General features: G+C 36.3%; 1 protein-coding gene across 1 annotated transcript in view; it reads right to left on the reverse strand.

Moving 5' to 3' along the window:
• Nucleotides 1-20499, reverse strand: part of BAZ1A (bromodomain adjacent to zinc finger domain 1A) — a 69266-nt gene continuing 48767 nt past the window's right edge. Inside the window, exons 14-27 of the mRNA XM_060759283.2 lie at nucleotides 19904-20069; nucleotides 19523-19633; nucleotides 17075-17196; nucleotides 15387-15989; nucleotides 14351-14514; nucleotides 14033-14187; nucleotides 12465-12613; nucleotides 11131-11211; nucleotides 8831-9078; nucleotides 8518-8747; nucleotides 6617-7101; nucleotides 6012-6154; nucleotides 2271-2358; nucleotides 1-1259 (exon numbers count right to left, since the gene is read on the reverse strand). Coding sequence (XP_060615266.2) covers nucleotides 1069-1259; nucleotides 2271-2358; nucleotides 6012-6154; nucleotides 6617-7101; nucleotides 8518-8747; nucleotides 8831-9078; nucleotides 11131-11211; nucleotides 12465-12613; nucleotides 14033-14187; nucleotides 14351-14514; nucleotides 15387-15989; nucleotides 17075-17196; nucleotides 19523-19633; nucleotides 19904-20069 — 2936 coding nt within the window. The 3' untranslated portion in view covers nucleotides 1-1068. The remainder of the gene's footprint in view (nucleotides 1260-2270; nucleotides 2359-6011; nucleotides 6155-6616; nucleotides 7102-8517; nucleotides 8748-8830; nucleotides 9079-11130; nucleotides 11212-12464; nucleotides 12614-14032; nucleotides 14188-14350; nucleotides 14515-15386; nucleotides 15990-17074; nucleotides 17197-19522; nucleotides 19634-19903; nucleotides 20070-20499) is intronic.

Raw genomic sequence — 20499 nt, forward strand, 5'->3', positions numbered from 1 at the left:
TTTAGGCAAAAGTAATTTTATTGTTGACTAATAATCTGACATTTAGGAATTATTAGGAATGTACAAAATGTCATCAAGGCGTTTCTGAAGAACACCCCACTCCCCGAAATACGATAATATTTTAGAAAATAAATAAATTAGGGCAACTATTCCCAAGACATTTGAAGGAGCAAATAGTATGGACACAAGCACTGGGACAATCCACAGTGAAACACTGGTAAACATTAATACAATACACATTTAAGAGATGTTATTGCTGTATCTTGGCAGTAGTAACAAATCCTTGCGTCCATTCTCAACTTCAGCCAAAAACAGTGCAACCAGTACTGACAGAAAAGAAAGTATTTTGAAAATGGTCTCATTTTATTTTTATTTTACTCACAAAACTGTATAAACATATAGTGCTGGAAGAACTGTCCTGTAGAAAGAGGACAATTAATTGATCATTTGAAGTAGAAAACACAAAGAAAACAGAATGTTAAGGATTTTTATATCCTCAAAGTAATTTTTTATAAATACAAAAATACAAGGTCACAAATTATTTGAATGCTAAATAAATATCAACGTAATAAAATAAGACTGAGTCTTTCCAATTAGCACTGGCACAGTAATTTAAAGAATATGAAATTACACTCTTTCATGTAGTGTCACAAACTTTAGTCAAGTGACTTCAGATTTTTAATTTGTCCATTGTGATGAAGATAAAGCTTCAGAAAACAATGCCGTACACCCTACAAAATCTAAAGAATATAGCAATATTGCCTGGTGCTGAAAAAATATTTTGGAAGGCTTTTGGACATAAAAAATTGGTTTTTAAAAATACAAAAGCTACTGTAACCCAGTACTGTTATTCAATACCTATCTATCAAAGGTATTAGACAATGAACAAAACTGTAGCAAAGATAATCTTTCCTACATTCTCCTGAGTGCATAACAAACTGAGAGCATAGTGCAGGCCACATTTCCAAGATGTGGCAGATGTTATTGCTTTGTATAGCTGCATGATTTCAGTGTTCATTTTCCATGAAAATGAAAAGGATTCCTCTAAAGTCCTTTTGAAGGAAGAGGTTAGATACGTGATCTCTTGGTTGCTGGAGCAGAATGGTCCATATAAACAGATGGAACTGGAAGTCCAAGCTTTTGAGCCTGAGTATGAAAAAACGCCTGCAGTCTTGTTCCAGCCTTTGCTTCACTTGTATTACGTGGATTATACTCAAAGCAGTTCGAAAACATCAGCTCAACGTCTTCAATGAACTCCGCTATAGAGAAAAATATGTATATACATTTGGTGCATAATGTTATACGACCCATGATACAGTATCCAATACTATGGTGTCCACAAGTAAAGACCATTCCAGGTGTTCTAAAAACAGGTTAAACACATAGAAGACAAAAAAATGCTAGCTTTACCATTGTCCTCCACATAAAGAAAAACTTCCTGAACAGGACTGTTTTGAAAGTTGCATTCTACATTTGGAAGGTAATAAAAACTGAGATGGAGAATACAGTTACCACTTTCACCTTTGTTACACATTGTTTCTGGAATGCCTGAAAAGGTCTCTCCAGCATCACACCCAGAACTCAATTGTGTTTAGTCACTTCAAGTACCTACTTCTGGTTAACGTTGCCCTAATGTCTTCCCATTTGAAAACTTCTTGCAAATGCAAGATGATAATAATAATAATAATAATAATAATAATAATAATAATAATAAAAAACTTTATTTATATACCACTCTATATCCCCGAGGAGGACTCAGGGCGGTTTCCAAGTAACATCACCAAAACATACAAAGTAAACAGCATAACATAAAATTTAACAAAACAACATAAGCATAAAATTATCACAGCAACACACACACACACACACACATATATATATATATATATTAAAAAATTAATCCTGCCTGTTCAGAGCAATTAAAAAGTCAGGCCGAGGCTAGTGCAAATTCAAAATATGAGGGGGCCGGGAATTAAATACAGTACTATAACAGGCTAACATCAATAGCAGGTACGGATTTGTGACTGCTCATTTCCAAGGCCTATCAGAGGGATGACCGGGGTGATAGATAGGAAGTGGAAGGCCATATTCAACAATGTTTGGGCCTGGACTAGAACTGGTAATTCTCAAAGGCTTGCTGAAACCACCAGGCCTTCAAGCTCTTGTGAAGAACATCCCTGTTTCAAAATATTCTAAAAACATTGGGGTGCTATGCAAATTGAACTGTGTTTAAAGTCATAAAAAAGATTAGTTTAGGCAACTTTACTTACAGGCTAGGTTGTATTCACATTTGTTCACTTTTTCACGGATTATGTTTAAGGCAATAGGTTTTTTGATGATATCATAATAGTCTGGCACCTGCATTTTTGTAAAAAGGCATAAAATAATTAGTGTGTAAGTGTTATAATCCAGCAATAATACAAAATGAGATTCTTATCAAGCCTAAATCTTATTCCACTAGTTGCTAGTTCCTACTAGAGTAGATTCACTGAATCAACTGCTGACTATTTGAACAGCTATGTGTCGCACCTCAGAGTAGATTCACCTTGCTGAAAAACACCAAACTTCACACAGCCAGAAATCTTTATAGTTTATTAAAAATAAAAGGTAAAAAGTTCTTAAAAGCAAAGATAAATGTTCTAAAAGACCAATATAAAATAGCACTTGGAAGCTTAATCTAAAAAGGCACCAGCAAAGCAAAAACCCCAGAGAACATGAAAAGTCCTGAAACCATGAACACAAGCACTGCAAGAATAATCCAGACAAACAAAAGCAAGCTTCTTGGTAAAACGAAAAGTTGCTTTGACAAAGATTTGTCAAACACACTGCTTAATACCCTTTGCAAAACATGAAGGTGTTTCTCTGGCCTCCTTCCTGTTAGCTATTCTCACACTCCTTTGAACTCTGAATTCCAAACGTTCAGCCCGATCTAAGGTTCCCATTTCATCAAGGTCAGTCTGTTTGTTAGTGTCAGCCTGTTTCCCTGCTTGCTCATTATCATTATCAGGCTGCGAACTGTCCTCCTTCTCTGAGTCAAACTGCACCTGCACCTGGCTATTTTCAGTATCAACACTTTCATTCCTTGCTGTGGGAAACTGCACTTCTTCACTGTCTATAACAGGGACATTTTGAACCAGGCTGTGAACCTAAGTCCCATCATCCTAATCAAAGTGCATGGCTACTGTTGTTAATTGTATATTATTGTATAATGTATTATGATGTTAACTGTTTTTATACCGTGTTATTGTGGCATTGAATTTTTGTTGTTCTGTTGTTAACTGCTGTGAGTCGCCTAAGGGCTGAGAACAGCGGTATAAAAATAAAGTAAATAATAAATAAATAAATAAATAAAGACACTCTGTGGTTCCAGCTGAGCCACAATGCTATGTAAATCACATTTATTTAATAGATATGCTCTAGCTGGGATGAGTAACTGGATTCGGACCAGATTTTCAAGGTTAAACAACCAGTTGGTTCAAGAGGTCTTATTCAGAACTGTTACATCTTTCCACCTGCCTTCCCAAGGAAATAGTTCTACCACCTCAGTCTTTGGAGCAATAACAATGGATATACTACCATATATATTTCCTGTATTATCATCTATTGGGAAAAGACTGATAGAGCAGGTTAGTTTGAAATTCAGAATATGTTCCAAAATGTGTGTGGCACTTAGATGTTCTATTTTAATATTCAGGAGAAGTAGTGACCTACCATTAAAATAGAAAAAGCTGAAATACTCAAGAGAGGGCGTTTGTTCTGAATGTCAACAACATTTTAGAAACTATTACTAACTTTGCTGAACTTTCCTTTATTATACTCCACTTTGGCAGGAAAAAACGAAATGCAAAGATGGGGGATGCCTGGCTCGAGAGCAGTACGTGTGAAAAAGATCTTGGAGTCCTCGTGGACAACAAGTTAAACATGAGCCAACAATGTGATGTGGCGGCAAAAAAAGCCAATAGGATTTTGGCCTGCATCAAGAGGAGCATAGTGTCTAGATCTAGGGAAGTAATGCTACCCCTCTATTCTGCTCTGGTCAGATCACACCTGGAATATTTTGTCCAATTCTGGGCACCACAATTCAAGAGAGATATTGACAAGCTGGAATGTGTCCAGAGGAGGGCGGCTAAAATGATCAAGGGTCTGGAGAACAAGCCCTATGAGGAGCGGCTTAAGGAGTTGGGCATGTTTAGCCTGAAGAAGAGAAGGCTGAGAGGGGATATGATAGCCATGTATAAATATGTGAGAGGAAGCCACAGGGAGGAGGGAGCAAGCTTATTTTCTGCTTCCCTGAAGACTAGGACGCGGAACAATGGCTTCAAACTACAAGAGAGGAGATTCCATCTGAACATGAGGAAGAACTTCCTGACTGTGAGAGCCGTTCAGCAGTGGAACTCTCTGCCCCGGAGTGTGGTGAAGGCTCCTTCTTTGGAAGCTTTTAAAGAGAGGCTGGATGGCCATCTGTCAGGGGTGATTTGAATGCAATATTCCTGCTTCTTGGCAGGGGGTTGGACTAGATAGCCCATGAGGTCTCTTCCAACTCTTTGATTCTATGATTCTATGATTAATTAATACTATACAACTGATTTTATAACACACATAGTTTTCTTAGAAATTGAGAAGAATATCCTTCTGGGAATATCCAGGGGAGGGACCTTTCTAAATGAAATTATTGGGATGGATTTGTTTTGTACTGCAAATCTTTTAGTATCCGTATATATATATATATATATATGTACTTTGAAACTAACCATATATCATTCACTTGTTAGAAGATTGTATACCTTCATAGCTACATAAAACATTATTTAATGGGACTCGGCATCAAGCAGATTTTTTTGAATTACCTGATCGGCTGACTTTATCATCTAATGGCATACTAGTAACTTTTTAATTCAAACAGGTAGTTCTTCCAGTGATTTACCACAATTTGGCTTTACAACATTTTTTCAAAAGCAACTGATGATTGAACAGCAGGAATTTGGGGGGGGGGGGGGGATACATTGTTTTTTTTTTTCACACACACATATTTTGTTTCTCAAAAAGAAATAAGATGCAAAAGCCTATTACGAGCAGTCACTGAGTTACAAACATTCGACTTACAAATGACTCATAGTTAAGAACGGGGCTGAGACAATAGGGAGTGAGATAAATTGATCCCTCGGAAGTGAAATTCATTCCTGAAACAGTTATCACGGGGAAAATATATCTCCACTGTAACCTTTTTGCCAATCCTTGTTTCCATAACAAGCCAAATTTTTCAAAATTCAATGATCACAGGGACAACAGAAAGTGAGGTGAAATCTTCTAAACAGGGGCACAGACAGCAAAACAAACACCACAGGGGCCTCAACCCTTCCCTATGCTCTCCAAACTTTAAAAAAGTATATATTTGGTTGGAGTTACACTCTGAAGATTTACCTGTTTTGACTTACACATAAATTCAACCTAAGAACAAACCTACAAAACCTATCTTGCTTATAACTTGAGGACTACATGTATGCACAACAGTCTTACTAACAGATAAACCAACAGTCTTACAGGTTTTCTATACCACTTTAGGAGCCTTCGGGGAACAGTACAATTTAAGATATTCTTTTCTACAATAACAAATATTCATTTTCAGCCCCTATAACAAGATTGTCCCTCTACTCACAGTATTTTATCTTAATCATTTAAGCTAATCTTAATATTGTAAGAAAGAAGGAACACAGATCACACAGATGAATTCTACAATAAATAGAATAATATTGTGTCATCTATATTACCATAATGCCTCTGGTATTAGTATTTTTAGTACCTTGTCTCAGATATTGTATAAGTTTTCCACTTTCTAATATTTCCATGAAGTTTGTGCACTGCATGTCTCAATTCTTAAAATTTTAATAACATTCATTGCAGTTACTATTTAAGTAACCCCCCCCCCCCAATAATAGAGGTACCATCTCCAGATTTCCTGCTAGTACATGTCAATCAAAAACATTTTTCACTACTGTGAACTTAACAGTTACCTGGATTTTGGAAACTAGCTTCATAAAAGGCCAGCTGTCATCATGACGTACTAGTTCCACAACAAGTTGCTCAAAAGCAGACAATTCATGTACTCCACTCTGACGCCCTGAACTTCTCCTATTCAATGACACTTGAGAAGATTCTAGGGGAAAAGAGCCAGGAAACCAATTATTTTAACCATTTGGGGTCCCATTTTGGCAGAAATGCAGGGGATTTCAAATGCACATACAACTTATGCACATACAACTTATTTAATGATGTAGAACTACTTCAGGCTAAATTTTGTTTGCTTTAAAGTGAGAAGCTTCTTCCTTGACAGTTGACTAAACATGAGGAAAACAGTAATCTAAGATGCAAAAGTTCAACCAACCACCCTTGTTCATCTATCCTGGATACTTAGATCAGATAAGAGGTGGCTTTCTGTTTCTCTGGTATTTTCTCTTTGTTTTTCATCTAACTGGTCTCCCAGTCTAATAGACTGTAACATGCACTGGGATGAGAAATGCACTATAACCTGTTTCATTAGCCAGTCAAGATTTTAAACTCCAGAATGAACTGATTCATTATTTAGCCATTATAATTTTAATGAAAGGATTCAACATACCTGTACATTGTCGTTTCCTACCCCTCTTTTTGGACTCTGAATCCTGAAGAGAATTTTGTACTATAGAAACTGGAGAGCTTTTCTTTTCATTTGAATCCACAGAGTCAACAGTTCTGAAGCCAAGAGAACTCGAAGGACTGCTAGCAGGAGTATTATCTGCGGTCTTCCTCCCTCTGCGTTGTCTTAGTGGATTGGTTAGCTCTATAAATGCATCTGCTTGTAGCAAACCACAATTGTGACGAGTAGAACGGCTGTTAAGTCTTGTTGATTTTGTTACTGATGGAGGAGCAGACTTTGTTTTCCTTTGGGCTCTCCCAGTACTTTTGTAGGAAGATCCAGCTGATTTAGGTGTATTCTGCTGACTCCTAGAACTGTATCTTCTATTAACTTGTTGCTGGCTGCATTGTCTTGAGATGACGGTAGAAAGTTTTGAAGCTCTTGTTTTTAGAGAAAGCTTTACCTGAGGTTTTCCTAATTTGGATAAGCTGTAAGTAGTAATACAAGTATTAATGTGCTACCTTTCTGGTCTGTAGCTTCCCAAGTTGACAATTTTATACTCACATTTTATATCAATGAACAAAATCATATAAATCAATCAACTCCCCTTCCCCACGTGGGAGAATTGCAACACTGTTTTAATAAACACACACACACATGTTGTCCTTCCATATAAATCTCTCACTATATGCCATCAAAATTAAAATAGATGCCACAACAGCTAAAACAATCACATTTAGCATTTTAAAAGCTGATGAATTAGAAATCTCTGATTGCTATCAAAAAGATAATGAAGCAGGCACCAAACCTCTCAAAGGAGATAATTTCAGAAACAGTTCACCACAACCAAGAAGGCTCTCTTCCTTTTTGCCAACCGCTACACCTCTAATAGAGAAGGGTTGGTTTGGTGCCTGCTTCATTATCTTTTTGGTAGCAATCATTTAAGTTTCAGTACATGGACAATTCAACAGGAAGCTGAGGTTTTCAAGTTCCTGGTCCCAAACTATACAGGGTTGAAAAGTAAGCACTTTTGTACTTAGAAACAGATTATCTCCTAATTAAAAATTGGTGAAGTATGTTTTAATATATTGGTCCTAACAAAACACTTTCCTTTTCAAATGTACATATGAAGAACTAAAGAGAAGGACAGCATCTATTTATTTGTAGAGTTAAAAGGGAAATAAATTGCACTGTTGATCTTAAAATGTTTATATCTATACAAATACAGATAGGGAATGCAATATAAATAATTAAAAAGAATGAGAACTCAGCCTGAAAAAAGGGGAAGGGAATGAGAAGAGCAAGGAAAGCAACTTGCCTCTATTAGGGACCCAGTGGAAAAGCAGAGAGATATATGTTTTTACAGTAAGCCACTATTAAACAATGGTCACCAGAGTCTTTGTAGAGGAGCTTATGTAGGAAAGCCTTATTAAAAATTGCTGCCTCTGATCCACTTCAAGCAACCTCACTGCCCGCCGCCCCCGGCTAATGAACTCCAGGCTGAAAAGATGAGGAAAGAGGGAAGGGAGGATGGTTGTATTTCTTTCTCTAGTTTGGGCAAGAGGGAGTAATGGGCTGAGAGCGCTTCTTACCTCTACCTCATGTCCCTGCCTTCACACTGGGTCTGTATTCCAGTACAGACTCTTGTATATATCAACCCAACCTTTGGGACCTATTTTGGGCATTTTTCCCCAACATATACATAAGTACATGGGGTAACTCTTAATTTACTAGATTAGAATGCCAATGAGTCTTTGCAAACTGAAAGAATAAGGTAGTATTTAAGAAGGTACAAAGATGTGGTGAGATGAGCAGACAGGGCGGCTCTCGATATTAATTAACATCAGTGTTGAAGAAACAGGATATAAGAACTTTCTTTATAATGCTGACTAAGTCTGTTTTACCTTTTCTCGTCCTCTTCTTGAGAATCAGAACCATCACCATCATCTTCTTCTTCAGAATCATCTTCCTCACTTTGTCCAGTTTCCTCATAACTAGCGTAATTGTTCTCATCTTCCATTTGTTCTTCTGCCTCTTCATCACTTTCTACAGAAGGCCTTTGACGAGATGAAAGATGCCTAGAACGTTGCCTTGGTCGACATTCTGGACAAAACCAGTCTCCGTCAGGAACAACCTAATAAAGAGCCATCATGCATTTAAAAAGCCACCATGACTTACAATCAGAGGTATTATTTCTAAAATGAAATGCATGATTACCTTGAGTTTTGGTCTTATACAGTATATATGATAGCCTCGATCACAGTCATCACACAGTACCATGCTTTCAGCGTCTCCTTTCTTTCTGCACATTTTGCAACGAGCATTTAAAATGGATTTAGACCAGATTATACTTCGTTCCAGTGTTGAGAGGTGAAGAAAGACTTGAGACAGGCTAGCAGAAGAAAGCAATGATTCCTTCCAGCGGTCCAATATTGTTTTGTGTGAGCGGCCACCATCAATGGCATCTTAGCAACAGGAACAACAAAAAAGTTAATGCTAACAATCACACAATTTATTCCATTCATTATACAGTCAAACATCTGTTCGAGCATTACCAGCATAGCACAAAAATATGCAGAGCAAGCAGCCTTGTGGGGGGGGGGGGGGGGGGGAGCAAATTGGCTTCTACGAAGAAAAATTCTGCTTCAGTGTGGCTTTACATTTTTCTAATAATATCAACATACATATCTCCCAAGCATATGGAGAGCCGAATGTTTGAAGATCTCACCATGCCAAATAAGGAATGGACTATGGATATGGCTTTTAACTGTCTTATTGATGTTGTGAAATCTGTTTTGTATGTCTTTTATTGTGATTTGTTTTTTTTACAATTGCATGTTTTATACTTTTTGACTGTTTTGTTTAATTCATTGTTTATTTTTCTATCATTTGATGTTTGCTTTTTATGTTGTAAGCTGCTCTGAGTCCCCATGGAGAGATGGGATGGGATATAAATCAAGTTTGATTGATTGATTCAGTAGCTATAGAACACTTGACTTCCAAAAAGCTTTTTATTAAAAAATGTAAAACTACTCATGGAATTAGAGGACTGACCCTCCTATAAATTAATAATTAATTAAACAAGATGCAGTAGAGAGTAGGAATAGAACAATTGCCAGTACTTCAGTACCCTTTATTGCTCTGTGTGATCACATGTGAAATATTTATATAAGTTCTGATCATATCATATTAAAAAAGATATCGCAGAAATAAAATTATGCAGAACAGGCACGTAAAGTCTGTGTTGGAGCCTATAAGGAAAGGCTGGAGGGTTTTTATTTCAAGCAACAAATAATGGCAATAGAATCACTTGATGAAATCAGTGGGCAAAATAGTTTAAGACAGACAAATAGATCTTCACATGATGCAAAATACAATTGGAATTAATGTGGCCACGTTATACATCTAAGGAAGTGGCCACTGCTACATTTGCATTTGTCCATTCCATATATACACACAAAACTATACTTGTAACAAAACATTCCACTATTTTATCACTTCCTAAACAGGACTGCTTCTTTTCAAGGTTGCAGACTGCCATGTCTTCTTCCAGCCTATTTCACTGCAATCTACTCTTCCTCAATTTTCCATTTTGCTGCCTTAGAATTGTGTTTTGTTTCTTGAAAAATCATTTCTTGTATTTCTGCAAATATTTGGGTTCCCCTTCTTTTTATTTCTCAGTAATTATAGGTCTATTGGTACTCACACACAGAAGTTCATTAACAGAAGAAATTGTTGATAAATAAATAATTATAAGGTAATAAATACTTAGAAGCCTTTACAAATGCAGGTTTGAATATAGCTTATTTGAAATGCTTGAGGATATAACTGATTTGTATTTTAAAATTTGAAATACCTGTGTTTGCGAGCGCGCATGAACACACATATATGCCAGTATCTAGGAAATGGGGCCCAAATCTCAACATGAAATTCATTTATGTTGGGCATACACCTTGTACACATAGTATGAATACAATTTTGGACACAATACTTTAATAAATATATGCATGAAGCAAGGTTGGTGTATCCTGAATAATCAGAAACATAGGTGTCACTATTTCAGCCATTTGGACAATTTAGAACTTGGAGTATTCGTGATTTGTAATTATGGATAAGGAATGCTCAATTGTATGTCATTGAGCATATTGATTACAAATAGATGACCATAACGAAGTGGTATATTAGCATGAAAAAGCATGGCACGCTAACTTGGCACCTAATGGCAAAAATTAGAATTTGCTCAAGGCCTTTTTCACCAGAGATCTGTAAGATAGCCAATTGTTTTTCCCCCATATATGTATCAAATAAGCCACTGTATTTCACAAGCTAAGACATTAAAACCAATGCAAAAGCATTATCATTTAAGATTGTTATGTATTCACCATTCCTTGTTTCATATTTTTAAAAATGTGATTTTAGACTTCTTAGTTACATTAGAAGACCGAGGTATCATGTAAATCAACAGTAAATGAAATGAATGTTCTAAGTTCATATGTACAGTAATGTAAATCATTTACCATCTTTCTGACTGGATTGATCTTCTTCTCTCTTTTTCCTTTTGTCTCCTTTCTGATCTCTTTTATTTTCTTCTGCATCACCTAGTGTTAAATGCGCATAGTTATTTCATTTAATGAAATTCATTTCATAGCTTGAAAATACAAAGAAACATTCCATGACTGCATTCATTCTATCTTCTCAAATACACAGCAAATTTTATTTACTTGTAAAAAGAGTAGGCAATTACATGAAAAACATCACAATATCAAATCACTTAGCACGACAGTTTTGGTTCAGAAACTAGGCACCATTTAAACCAATAGTGGTCCCTTGTCTGTGGAACATCCTCCCTGCCAAAATTAAATCAGCACCCCCCATTTTGGTCTTCAGAAAGAAAGTAAAGACATGGATGTGGGACCAAGCCTTTGGGCCATAAGCAATTTTTAGCAAATCCAGTTTCTTTCCCTCCTTCTCAGAGGAGGTGGTATGTTCTGCATGGAGCCTATGACGTTTCAACCACAAAACAATTTGGATTAGGATAGTGAAACAGCTATTCATAACCAGACTCTGAAATGCAATATAAGCTCTCAAATGCTTTTTGCGATGGGTTTATCGTCAATTGGGTGGGCCATCATATATGAGCTAATTTCAGAAATAACAGGATGTTGCTATCCAGATTTTGCTCGTGATTCATGTAAATGACAGAAATGACATGAGTACTAGGCCTTCATACAAAAGTCATGCCTCTCCTAATGATAACATTTGTGAAACAGATGATATGGATAGCATGGCTTTTGAAGTTAGAACGTAAACAGCCTGAGGTGAACCTGATTGATCAAGTCTATAGGTGAATCACAAGCAAAATCTGGATACCAACATCCATCACAGTGCTCCTGTTATTTCTGAAATTAGCTTGTTGTAGATCTTTTTTAGGGTGGGGGTGGGAGAGAGATCAGTCCTATTTTAGAGGGCTTTTTAAACGTGGAAAACATTACCTCCTCGAAAGGTTAATACTGACAAATTATAAAAATAAGGTAATTACTAATGCTAACACTAACTAATTTAGATGAAGTTTCTAAGTTCTGTATTGTTTCAACTCTTATCATTTGACTACCTCAGCCCTGAAATCCAACCACAACAAAGCGAAAATTGGATTTAGGCATGGTTATGAGATTCCATGATTTATTTTACTTCAGCTTTGTTCAGAGAGCAGCTCCAGAACAAGCACTATCATTTTCAGATTTCTTGCTGTAACCAGCTTTTTAGTACAGTAACTAAATAACCCACTGAAAACCCTTGGGCTATAAATTAGATTAGGTTGAGGGAGTAAAGAACTCTGTAAGAAAGTACTTACCAAGTGGCGCTTTGAGGAACTTGCGTTCAACGCCTTGCTGTATTTGCAGCAGTGCCAATGCTAAGTAATGGACAGCATTATTCACAGGCTGTGGAGTGCTTGTATTAGTTGAAGCAGTGCTTTGTGGTTCTGGTTTTAATCCAATCAATCTAAAATGAAGTTTAAATAAATCCGTTTTAAAACCAAAAATACTGCCTTGAATGCTGGAGAGCAGCAGTACAGAAATTCACAAATTTGCAAGCAGATTTAAGACATGTGCTGCAACACAAAAATCCATATAAGCAATTTTATTTAATAATTATATTATCTCTCACACACATAAACATATTAATAATGTCTTCCTTATAAGGCTTAACCTATGTATTTGCTTTGATTTAATGTATGAAGGCCTAGTACTCATGTCATTTCTGTCATTTACATGAAAGCTAATTCACACTTAGGAACTGTATACAGGGGAAGAATAATTACGGTTACAATCAAACTTTTTATTTTGAGATTGTCTTTTTTTCATATGCTATATAAAAAGGCAGAACTATCTGTAAAGATGTCAGAAATATTGAGTTCTCTGCTGAAGATACAGAGATTGTAATTACTGAAAGATCTCTTTAGAAAAAGGCATTACTTTAGACTCAGGCATTTGAAGATATCTGTATGTTGAGACTGCTAGAAAATGTCTGCCTATACATTTTTGCCCCTTGTGCCCAACATATTAACCACAGGTCTGCCTAACATCATCTGCCTTGCCTTTCAACATACCAGCCATAGTGGACATCAGCTGTACTACAACTTATTACAAGACCTGAAAATGATTGTAAAACTAGATCTGTTCTCATACTTATAAACAGCCCTAAAGCCAGATGTGGAATTCTACAATGAAAGCCAAAGCCATATTAAAAATGTCTGCATTATTAGGACAAATTCTTTGAGTTCCTTTCGGGAGAGATAAAGGGGGTATAAATAATAATAATAATAATAGTAATAATAATGAAAAGCTGGGATAGGATTTCTCTCAGGAATGTGGATGAGTTTGAACAAGTCCTCTTTAGTCACTTGAAGAGAATGATTTTTTCCAAAATACTGCCATTTGTCACAGACAGAATATATTAGATTCCAAGGATTCACTTCAAATGAAGCAATGGATATCAACATGTGAAAGACCACATGAAGTCAAGAAGCTTATGAACTGACAAGTGATGTTCAGCTATAGTGTATTGTCTATAGGCAGTTATGGTTATACAGACACATTTTGATTATTAGTTTGGAAAATTTCCCCCCACTGGTTTTCAGTTGGTGTTTTGTTTTAGAGACCCAACCTTGTTTGCACAAAGCCTCCTCCTACATACTTCTTGCTCTCTCCACTTGAGTTCCACTGGAAGACAAACAACTGTGGAGGACATTCGCTCTGCAGCATTAGAAGAAGTGCATTTGTCTTTGTGGGCAGTGAAAGGCATTCTACTATATAATAACATTCCAACTTTTGTTAACTAGTTACAGAAAAAAAAAGATTGGTTGCTGAATTTAAGGAGAATGATGAAATGCAATTCAACCACTCTGCTGCAAACTCTTACCTGTCTTTTATCAAAATCTTTACTTGATCATCTATTTCCATCTCTTCAGCATCTTCAGTCTCAGATTTTGTGATACCATTTTCTTTGATTCCCCCATTTAGTAACTCATACTGCCCGTTTTCTAATGCTATTCTCCAAGTATTCCTGTCTGTTACCTGCAAACAAAGTGCATTTACTAAGATATGGAAAACCCTGATATACACAAGAACCTGAAGACAATTCATAAGTTGCATTTGGATGGAGAGTAAAATATTGTGTTGGAAGATTTCACAGCTTTGCAAGAAGCATTCCCAGCTAGATTTTAGTAGTTAAAAATACCTTAACTGAGCCTAATGTTCCTTGGAAGATTCTGTCTTCAATGTCCAAAAGAAAATCTCTGAGCCTCAATTCAAGTTGCTTTTCTGCAGACATTAGAATGACATCATATGTATTTTGTGTTTTCCCCCGTCCTGGAAGCAGCTTAGCTTCATTATGGGGTTTCTCTGTAACAAGAACCAATAATCAGTTAACAATTCACAGTCAAAATTACAAAACAAGTTTCTTCAATCTCAGATTAAAAAGACGACACCTAAATGAATAATCTAAGGCAGCGGTTCTCAACCTGTGGGTCCCCAGATGTTTTGTCCTTAAATTCCCAGAAATCTTAACAGCTGGTGAACTGGCTGCGATTTCTGGGAGTTGTAGGCCAAAACACCTGGGACCCACAGGTTGAGAAGCACTGATCTAAGGTGTGCACTAATTTCAGTATTCCTGGTTTTTCTAATAAAGACAGCGGGCTATCACCACGGACAAATTCCCATTTTCCTCATAAACACTCCAAAAATGCAGAAACCAGAAGGGAATCACCTTGTTTGCCCCTCACTAATGAAGTTTATAACCACTTCTGTGAAATAAATCATCTTGTGAACCATGCTTCACTGGACCACTTTGCATCTTTGATTTTCTGTATTTTTTATCTTTTAAAACTTTTTAAACTGTTGTTTTGAAATTGGCTAAAAACTTACTTATCCATTTGGACAATTAATTTAATGACAGAGAAGAGAGAAATTTCCTAACCAGTTGGCAAGACAGGAGGAAAAATGTGAAGGATAGAGTAAGGAGCAATAGTAATAGCAAACTGGGATGCTGCTCTCCTGCGATTGATTAATTCATTAAGTTTCCTGAGAATGATTGTGTTTTATATTTCCTAGGCATTTTCCATGTTTAGTTGGTGGAACAGATTGAAAAATCATGTAGTACGCACACAAATCACACCTTCCTCCATAAGAAATTAACTCAGCTCGTAAGTACTGATAAATCTACATTGAAAAAAGCTTGATCTGTGACAGTAGTAAGGAAAAAATAGAATATTTACCTGAAATATGGAATTTTTCAACAGGAAAATTCTCCAGTTTTTCATATATTTTGTTTTTTTCATGCAAAAGAACTTCCTTTAAGGCACTTTCCCTGTATCCTCGGGAATTGAGAGAAACAAGAAGCTGATCCAATTGTTCCCGAGAACTGTAAAAGCACCATCGGTTTGGTTTATGTTTCAGCTGTGACACAGATATCCTGGCACTACCATTCAAATCTTTGTGAGCATTAGAGGTAGATTCTATCTTTAAAGATTCTGTACTTTTAGTGGTTAACTGAGATGTAATATGACCCTGTATATTATCTTGAAATGAAGGTGGCCGGGGCAGCAGCATATCTTCTGTTAAGCCAGAATAGTCTTCTTCCACAAATAATCCTGGAACAGATGGGAAAAGCCAGTACCGCCGGTAGAGGCGATCACGGCCCAAAGGAGAGATATTGGTACAGACTGTGGCTTTCTGGATCTTTTCCATAAGTTCACTTTCTTTGGTGAGCTGCTCCTGTCTTAAAACTTCTTCCTCCTCTGGAGTAAGAGGCTCACATTTTTCACTTGTAGTCTCTATTTGCCTTGCAAGATCTTTAAAACCATTTTGTCCTCTTCTTCCTAAATTAGAAAGCAAGAACACTACGTCACCCTATAACATATAGACAGTTAAAGTCATTTAACCTGAAAGTAGGGAAATAGAAAAAAAAAGAAATACAATTCTATGAAAACACTAAACAGTAATTTTCTCTTGATATCTAAACTTGCTCTCCATCAGCTTACTAACAGCTTTGAAGTTATATGTCCAGCTTGTGAATTCACATACACTTTTAAAACGGGAGATCCTTTCTTGGAAAGTTTTTCAAATTAAAACCTCTATTACTTTATTTCAGATACAATTTATTTTTATGAAAGATAGTCAGCTCTATGTAGACAGCATATCTATTTCCCCATTTACATTTACAACCTTGAAAGATAGCGTAGGTTGAACAATGGTGGCGGGATAAAGATTAGCTCAAGAACTTCAATGAAGTCTTAAATCTCACCAGTTCTAATATAAATCTACCACTATATCAGGATTGCCTGGTAAGGAGAGGAGCCATCGCCAAGTTACTGGAGTCTAGAATATTCCAAATGATGGCTCTACACAGGCACAGAAGCCACTCCTATGAACAACAAAGACCACAAGAAAAACTTACTCCTATTTTCCCCCCAATCTTATGTTTGTTTCTGATACCAATGGTTTTTTTTGTGAAAGCAGCAATGCTCAGAAACACATCTACTTCCCTAACTATTGTATAAGTGTACAGTGTATCTCCAAAGAATAAAACAAGCTAAATGGCATGAGAAGAAAGAAAAGTATATGCTCATCTCATATAAAAACAAAAGTATTGACTCTACCAGAAATGACTACTAACCATAAATAATTTAAATAATGCATCTATCTTACATAGTTAGGTGAAAGTTTTTATTCGTTGACTACAAACAACAGGAATCCAACAAAGATTGATTCTTATGGTAAAAATGGTAGTGATCAAAGGATCCTTACATATCAGACTAGATCAAAGGGATCATAAAGCCATCTAAACTGATTCAAACGTTTACTAACTGGATAAAAAAGTAGTGCTAAAACGTAAACTTTTTGCCTTTCATCAATAACCCTACAAATAACGTTTAGCAGTGGATATAGTTAAAAATGAATGTACCTCTTTTCTTTTTGTTTGGTACTAAATCTTCCTCATCATCTGTTACAGCATCAAGATCTTGTTCCTTTGTTTCAACATCTTTGCTCTCTGTACTTGTATCAAGCTCTTCCTGTTCCTCCTCCCTATATAAAGCACAAACAAAAATGGGCAGATAACAATCCCTCTAAGTTAAGAAAATAATTTATTTATTATTTATCATTATTTATTTATAGTATTTGAATTCCACTTTCTCTCAAGGAGACTCAAAGCAGCTAACAATTAAAATTGTACAATGTATATAAATTAAAACCTAAAGTGCATAAACATTACAATAGAATTAAATATGGGATATTAAAAATAAACAATTAAAACCAATAAAATCATTAAAACCATTAAAAACCTGTGGAACTACATAAAACACAGCACCCCCTGGTTTGGTCTTAAAACACTTTCCTCTCAAAAGCCTGCCTGAATAAAAGGGTTTCAACCTGCTGCCAGAAGGAAAGCAGGGAGGAGGCTATTCTGGCGTCTCCGGGCAGAAAGTTCCAGAGCCATCAAGAAAGTCCACTCTCTTATTCTCACCAACCAATCTTGCGATAGAGGTGGGACCGAGAGGAGGGCTTCTCCTGAGCATCCCAGGGCCTGGGCAGGATCCTAATGGGAGATATGGTCTGCCAAATAGCCTGGATCTAAGCCATATACAAAGAATTGCACAGACAGCATACTTTAGAATAGTATTTATTCTACAGTGGTAGTCCACAAACCACCACTTTGAATATCATTGCTTTAGAGCGGGGGTGTCCAATTTCTTTGACTTTCCTGAACCACAATGGAAGAAGAATTGTCCTGGACCACACACCACCATAAATATGAAGTCATCCATATATACAAATAGCAGGAACGTATGGCATACATCCTATGCCTAGTTGGATTCTTTTTCATAATTCATTTTTTGCAACTTTGAAACAGAATTGGCTTGCTCTTTATTTTATTAGTTAATTTTAACAGTTTTTTCTGGCTGAACTGTTTGCATTTATAATTAATTACTGATAATACTCCAATATTTTGGACATTACATATTCTGATCTATTCTGTTGTCTTCTACAAAGTTCACACTTGAGAACAAAAAGAATAGCCAAAAAAAAAAAAACCCTCATGTTTTTAGTAAGTTTACGATTTTGTGATGTGTTCATAGCCATCCTAGGTCAGATGCGGGCCGTGAGCCATGTTTTGAATAAGCCTGCTTTAGAACAAATACTGTAAATTTATATTATGCCTATCTGCGTCCAACATTCAAATAAGCCCCCTCCCTGAAAATTCAGTTACACAACAATATACAGTGGGCCCTCCGTATATTGTTGTGCAAAACTCCCCATGGATACCAAAAAATGTGTATCAGTGTCAAAACTTCGCAACTTTAATACATTAACATGAATTTTTTGTCTCTTTTTTGTTTTAGTTAATAATTATAGGAGAACAGAAATACATTTCTCTGATTTTGGTAGGCTAGTTCTAAATCCATGTGTTTCCTAACAGAGCTTTATACAAGTGCTCTTCTCAATCACATCTGAGTATTTTTAATATCAATTTTAATGCTATCCAACATACCATTTTAAATAGGATGCACAGGTCAGGACACAAAAGACTATTTCCACTGACAGACTATGTTACATCAGCAGATATATTGGGGAAGTTGATCCCCTCCCTTACAGCAGCTCCTCCTCCCATTCCCTGAAAATCAACTCTAGAACACTAAGAAACCTTTTGGAGCTGCCTTGAAAAGCAGGGGCATTCAATTAGTTTGTCACACATTCAGATTTTCCCACTAAGAATATCACTTAAGTAAAAGGACTGGTGATCTCAATACACACATGATATTTATGAGTACTTATGTATGGGCCAGGTACATTAATAAATAGTGCTAAAAAGTTTCTCATCACACTCATGGAAATAAGGTAGCTTAGCAGCAGACCACATGTTTGCATTATTTATTTATTTTTTATTTGGGGTATTTGCATACTGCCCTTCTCAACCCCGAAGGAGACTCAGGGTGGTTGACTGTGTTGGCAACAATTCAATACCATTGATAAAAAAACCAGTATAAAACATCAAAATTTATCCTCCTCTGATAAAACATTAAACATTATTAAACACAGCACATAAAATCACATATCACATAAAGACTAGGACCTTTGTATGCAAAAAGGCCCTAGTTTTCCAGACACATCCAGGTATGTGTGACAATGGATCTAAGCCATATCTAGCAACTTTTTGGTTTTTATCTTCCTTTAAGTAAACTCTGCAAACTCAGCAAAGTCTGTAGGCCAGATAGGAAGATAATTTGACACATTTTATTATTGATTGAAATATAACTTCATGATGGCCTTATGTACATTTAGAACAGCACATTAAGGCATCCGATTAACCGTTAGCACGAAAGTGTGAACCTTAAATAACAACTAATCGTACCCAATAGTCACTTCAACTGAAGGAATTCTCTGCTCTTCTTTCAGTTTCTCCTGTTTCTCTTTCATTTTTTGTTCTCTTCCTTTTAATCTCTCTTCTTTTTTCTTGCGGATTCTGAAACAATATAGTAAAGACAGTCAGTTAGCATATCAAACCTTCAGTTGTTGTCTCTGAGTGTATGACTTGGTTTCAAAAAACTGGAAATCATGATGTACAGGAGATGCTGGTATTGCACCTGTTATGGAATGACTATAGCTCAATGGCAGTGACTCTGAACTGCACACAGAACAGCCAAGTTTGCAAAGTTTGAAGCAATATTTCTAAAAGAGATATTAACAATGTTAACCTAAGTAAGGGATTTGTCTTAACCATATTTTTTCTTACCTTGCTGCTGCAGCTTCTTTTACTTTGCGATGCTGTTCTGCTTTTAACTCTCTGAATTCCTGTTTTGCTTGTCTCAGGACTTCAACAGAGTCCTCAATGAAGTCTCGAGTAGAAACAAGAGTCAGAAGCTTTCCACAGAGAGCATGAAGAATCTTCATCTTTTCCCCTAATTCAGTTAATATAAATGACAACACTTTATTACGAAAATCAGGAATCTATCCTTTGAAATATCAACTTGCCTTATCAATTCGACAAGATCTCTTCTTAATAGGAAATGACATCTGATTCATTTAATCTTATAGACACTGGCAAGATATAAACTTAGGGGGAGCTATGTTTGTATAGATTATGCCAATTCAGAATATAGCCGTGCCATGTTTAATTTAAATCATAGATACTTTACCAAGTCTTAATTGCTTGCCTAAGACCTTCCTGTTACCTATTTCTTTATCTATATACTGGCCATGTCCAAAGGTATATGGAACAGTACCAAGCATAAAATAGGTCATGGACTTGTCATTGGTGAGCATTAAGACTCCAGGTCTGATTCTCCCCTAGGTGAGTTAATGCATAACACTGTTCTGAGTTTTCAGATA

Source organism: Anolis sagrei, chromosome 1 (assembly GCF_037176765.1).
Source record: "Anolis sagrei isolate rAnoSag1 chromosome 1, rAnoSag1.mat, whole genome shotgun sequence".
In the NCBI taxonomy this organism is placed as follows: domain Eukaryota; kingdom Metazoa; phylum Chordata; class Lepidosauria; order Squamata; family Dactyloidae; genus Anolis; species Anolis sagrei.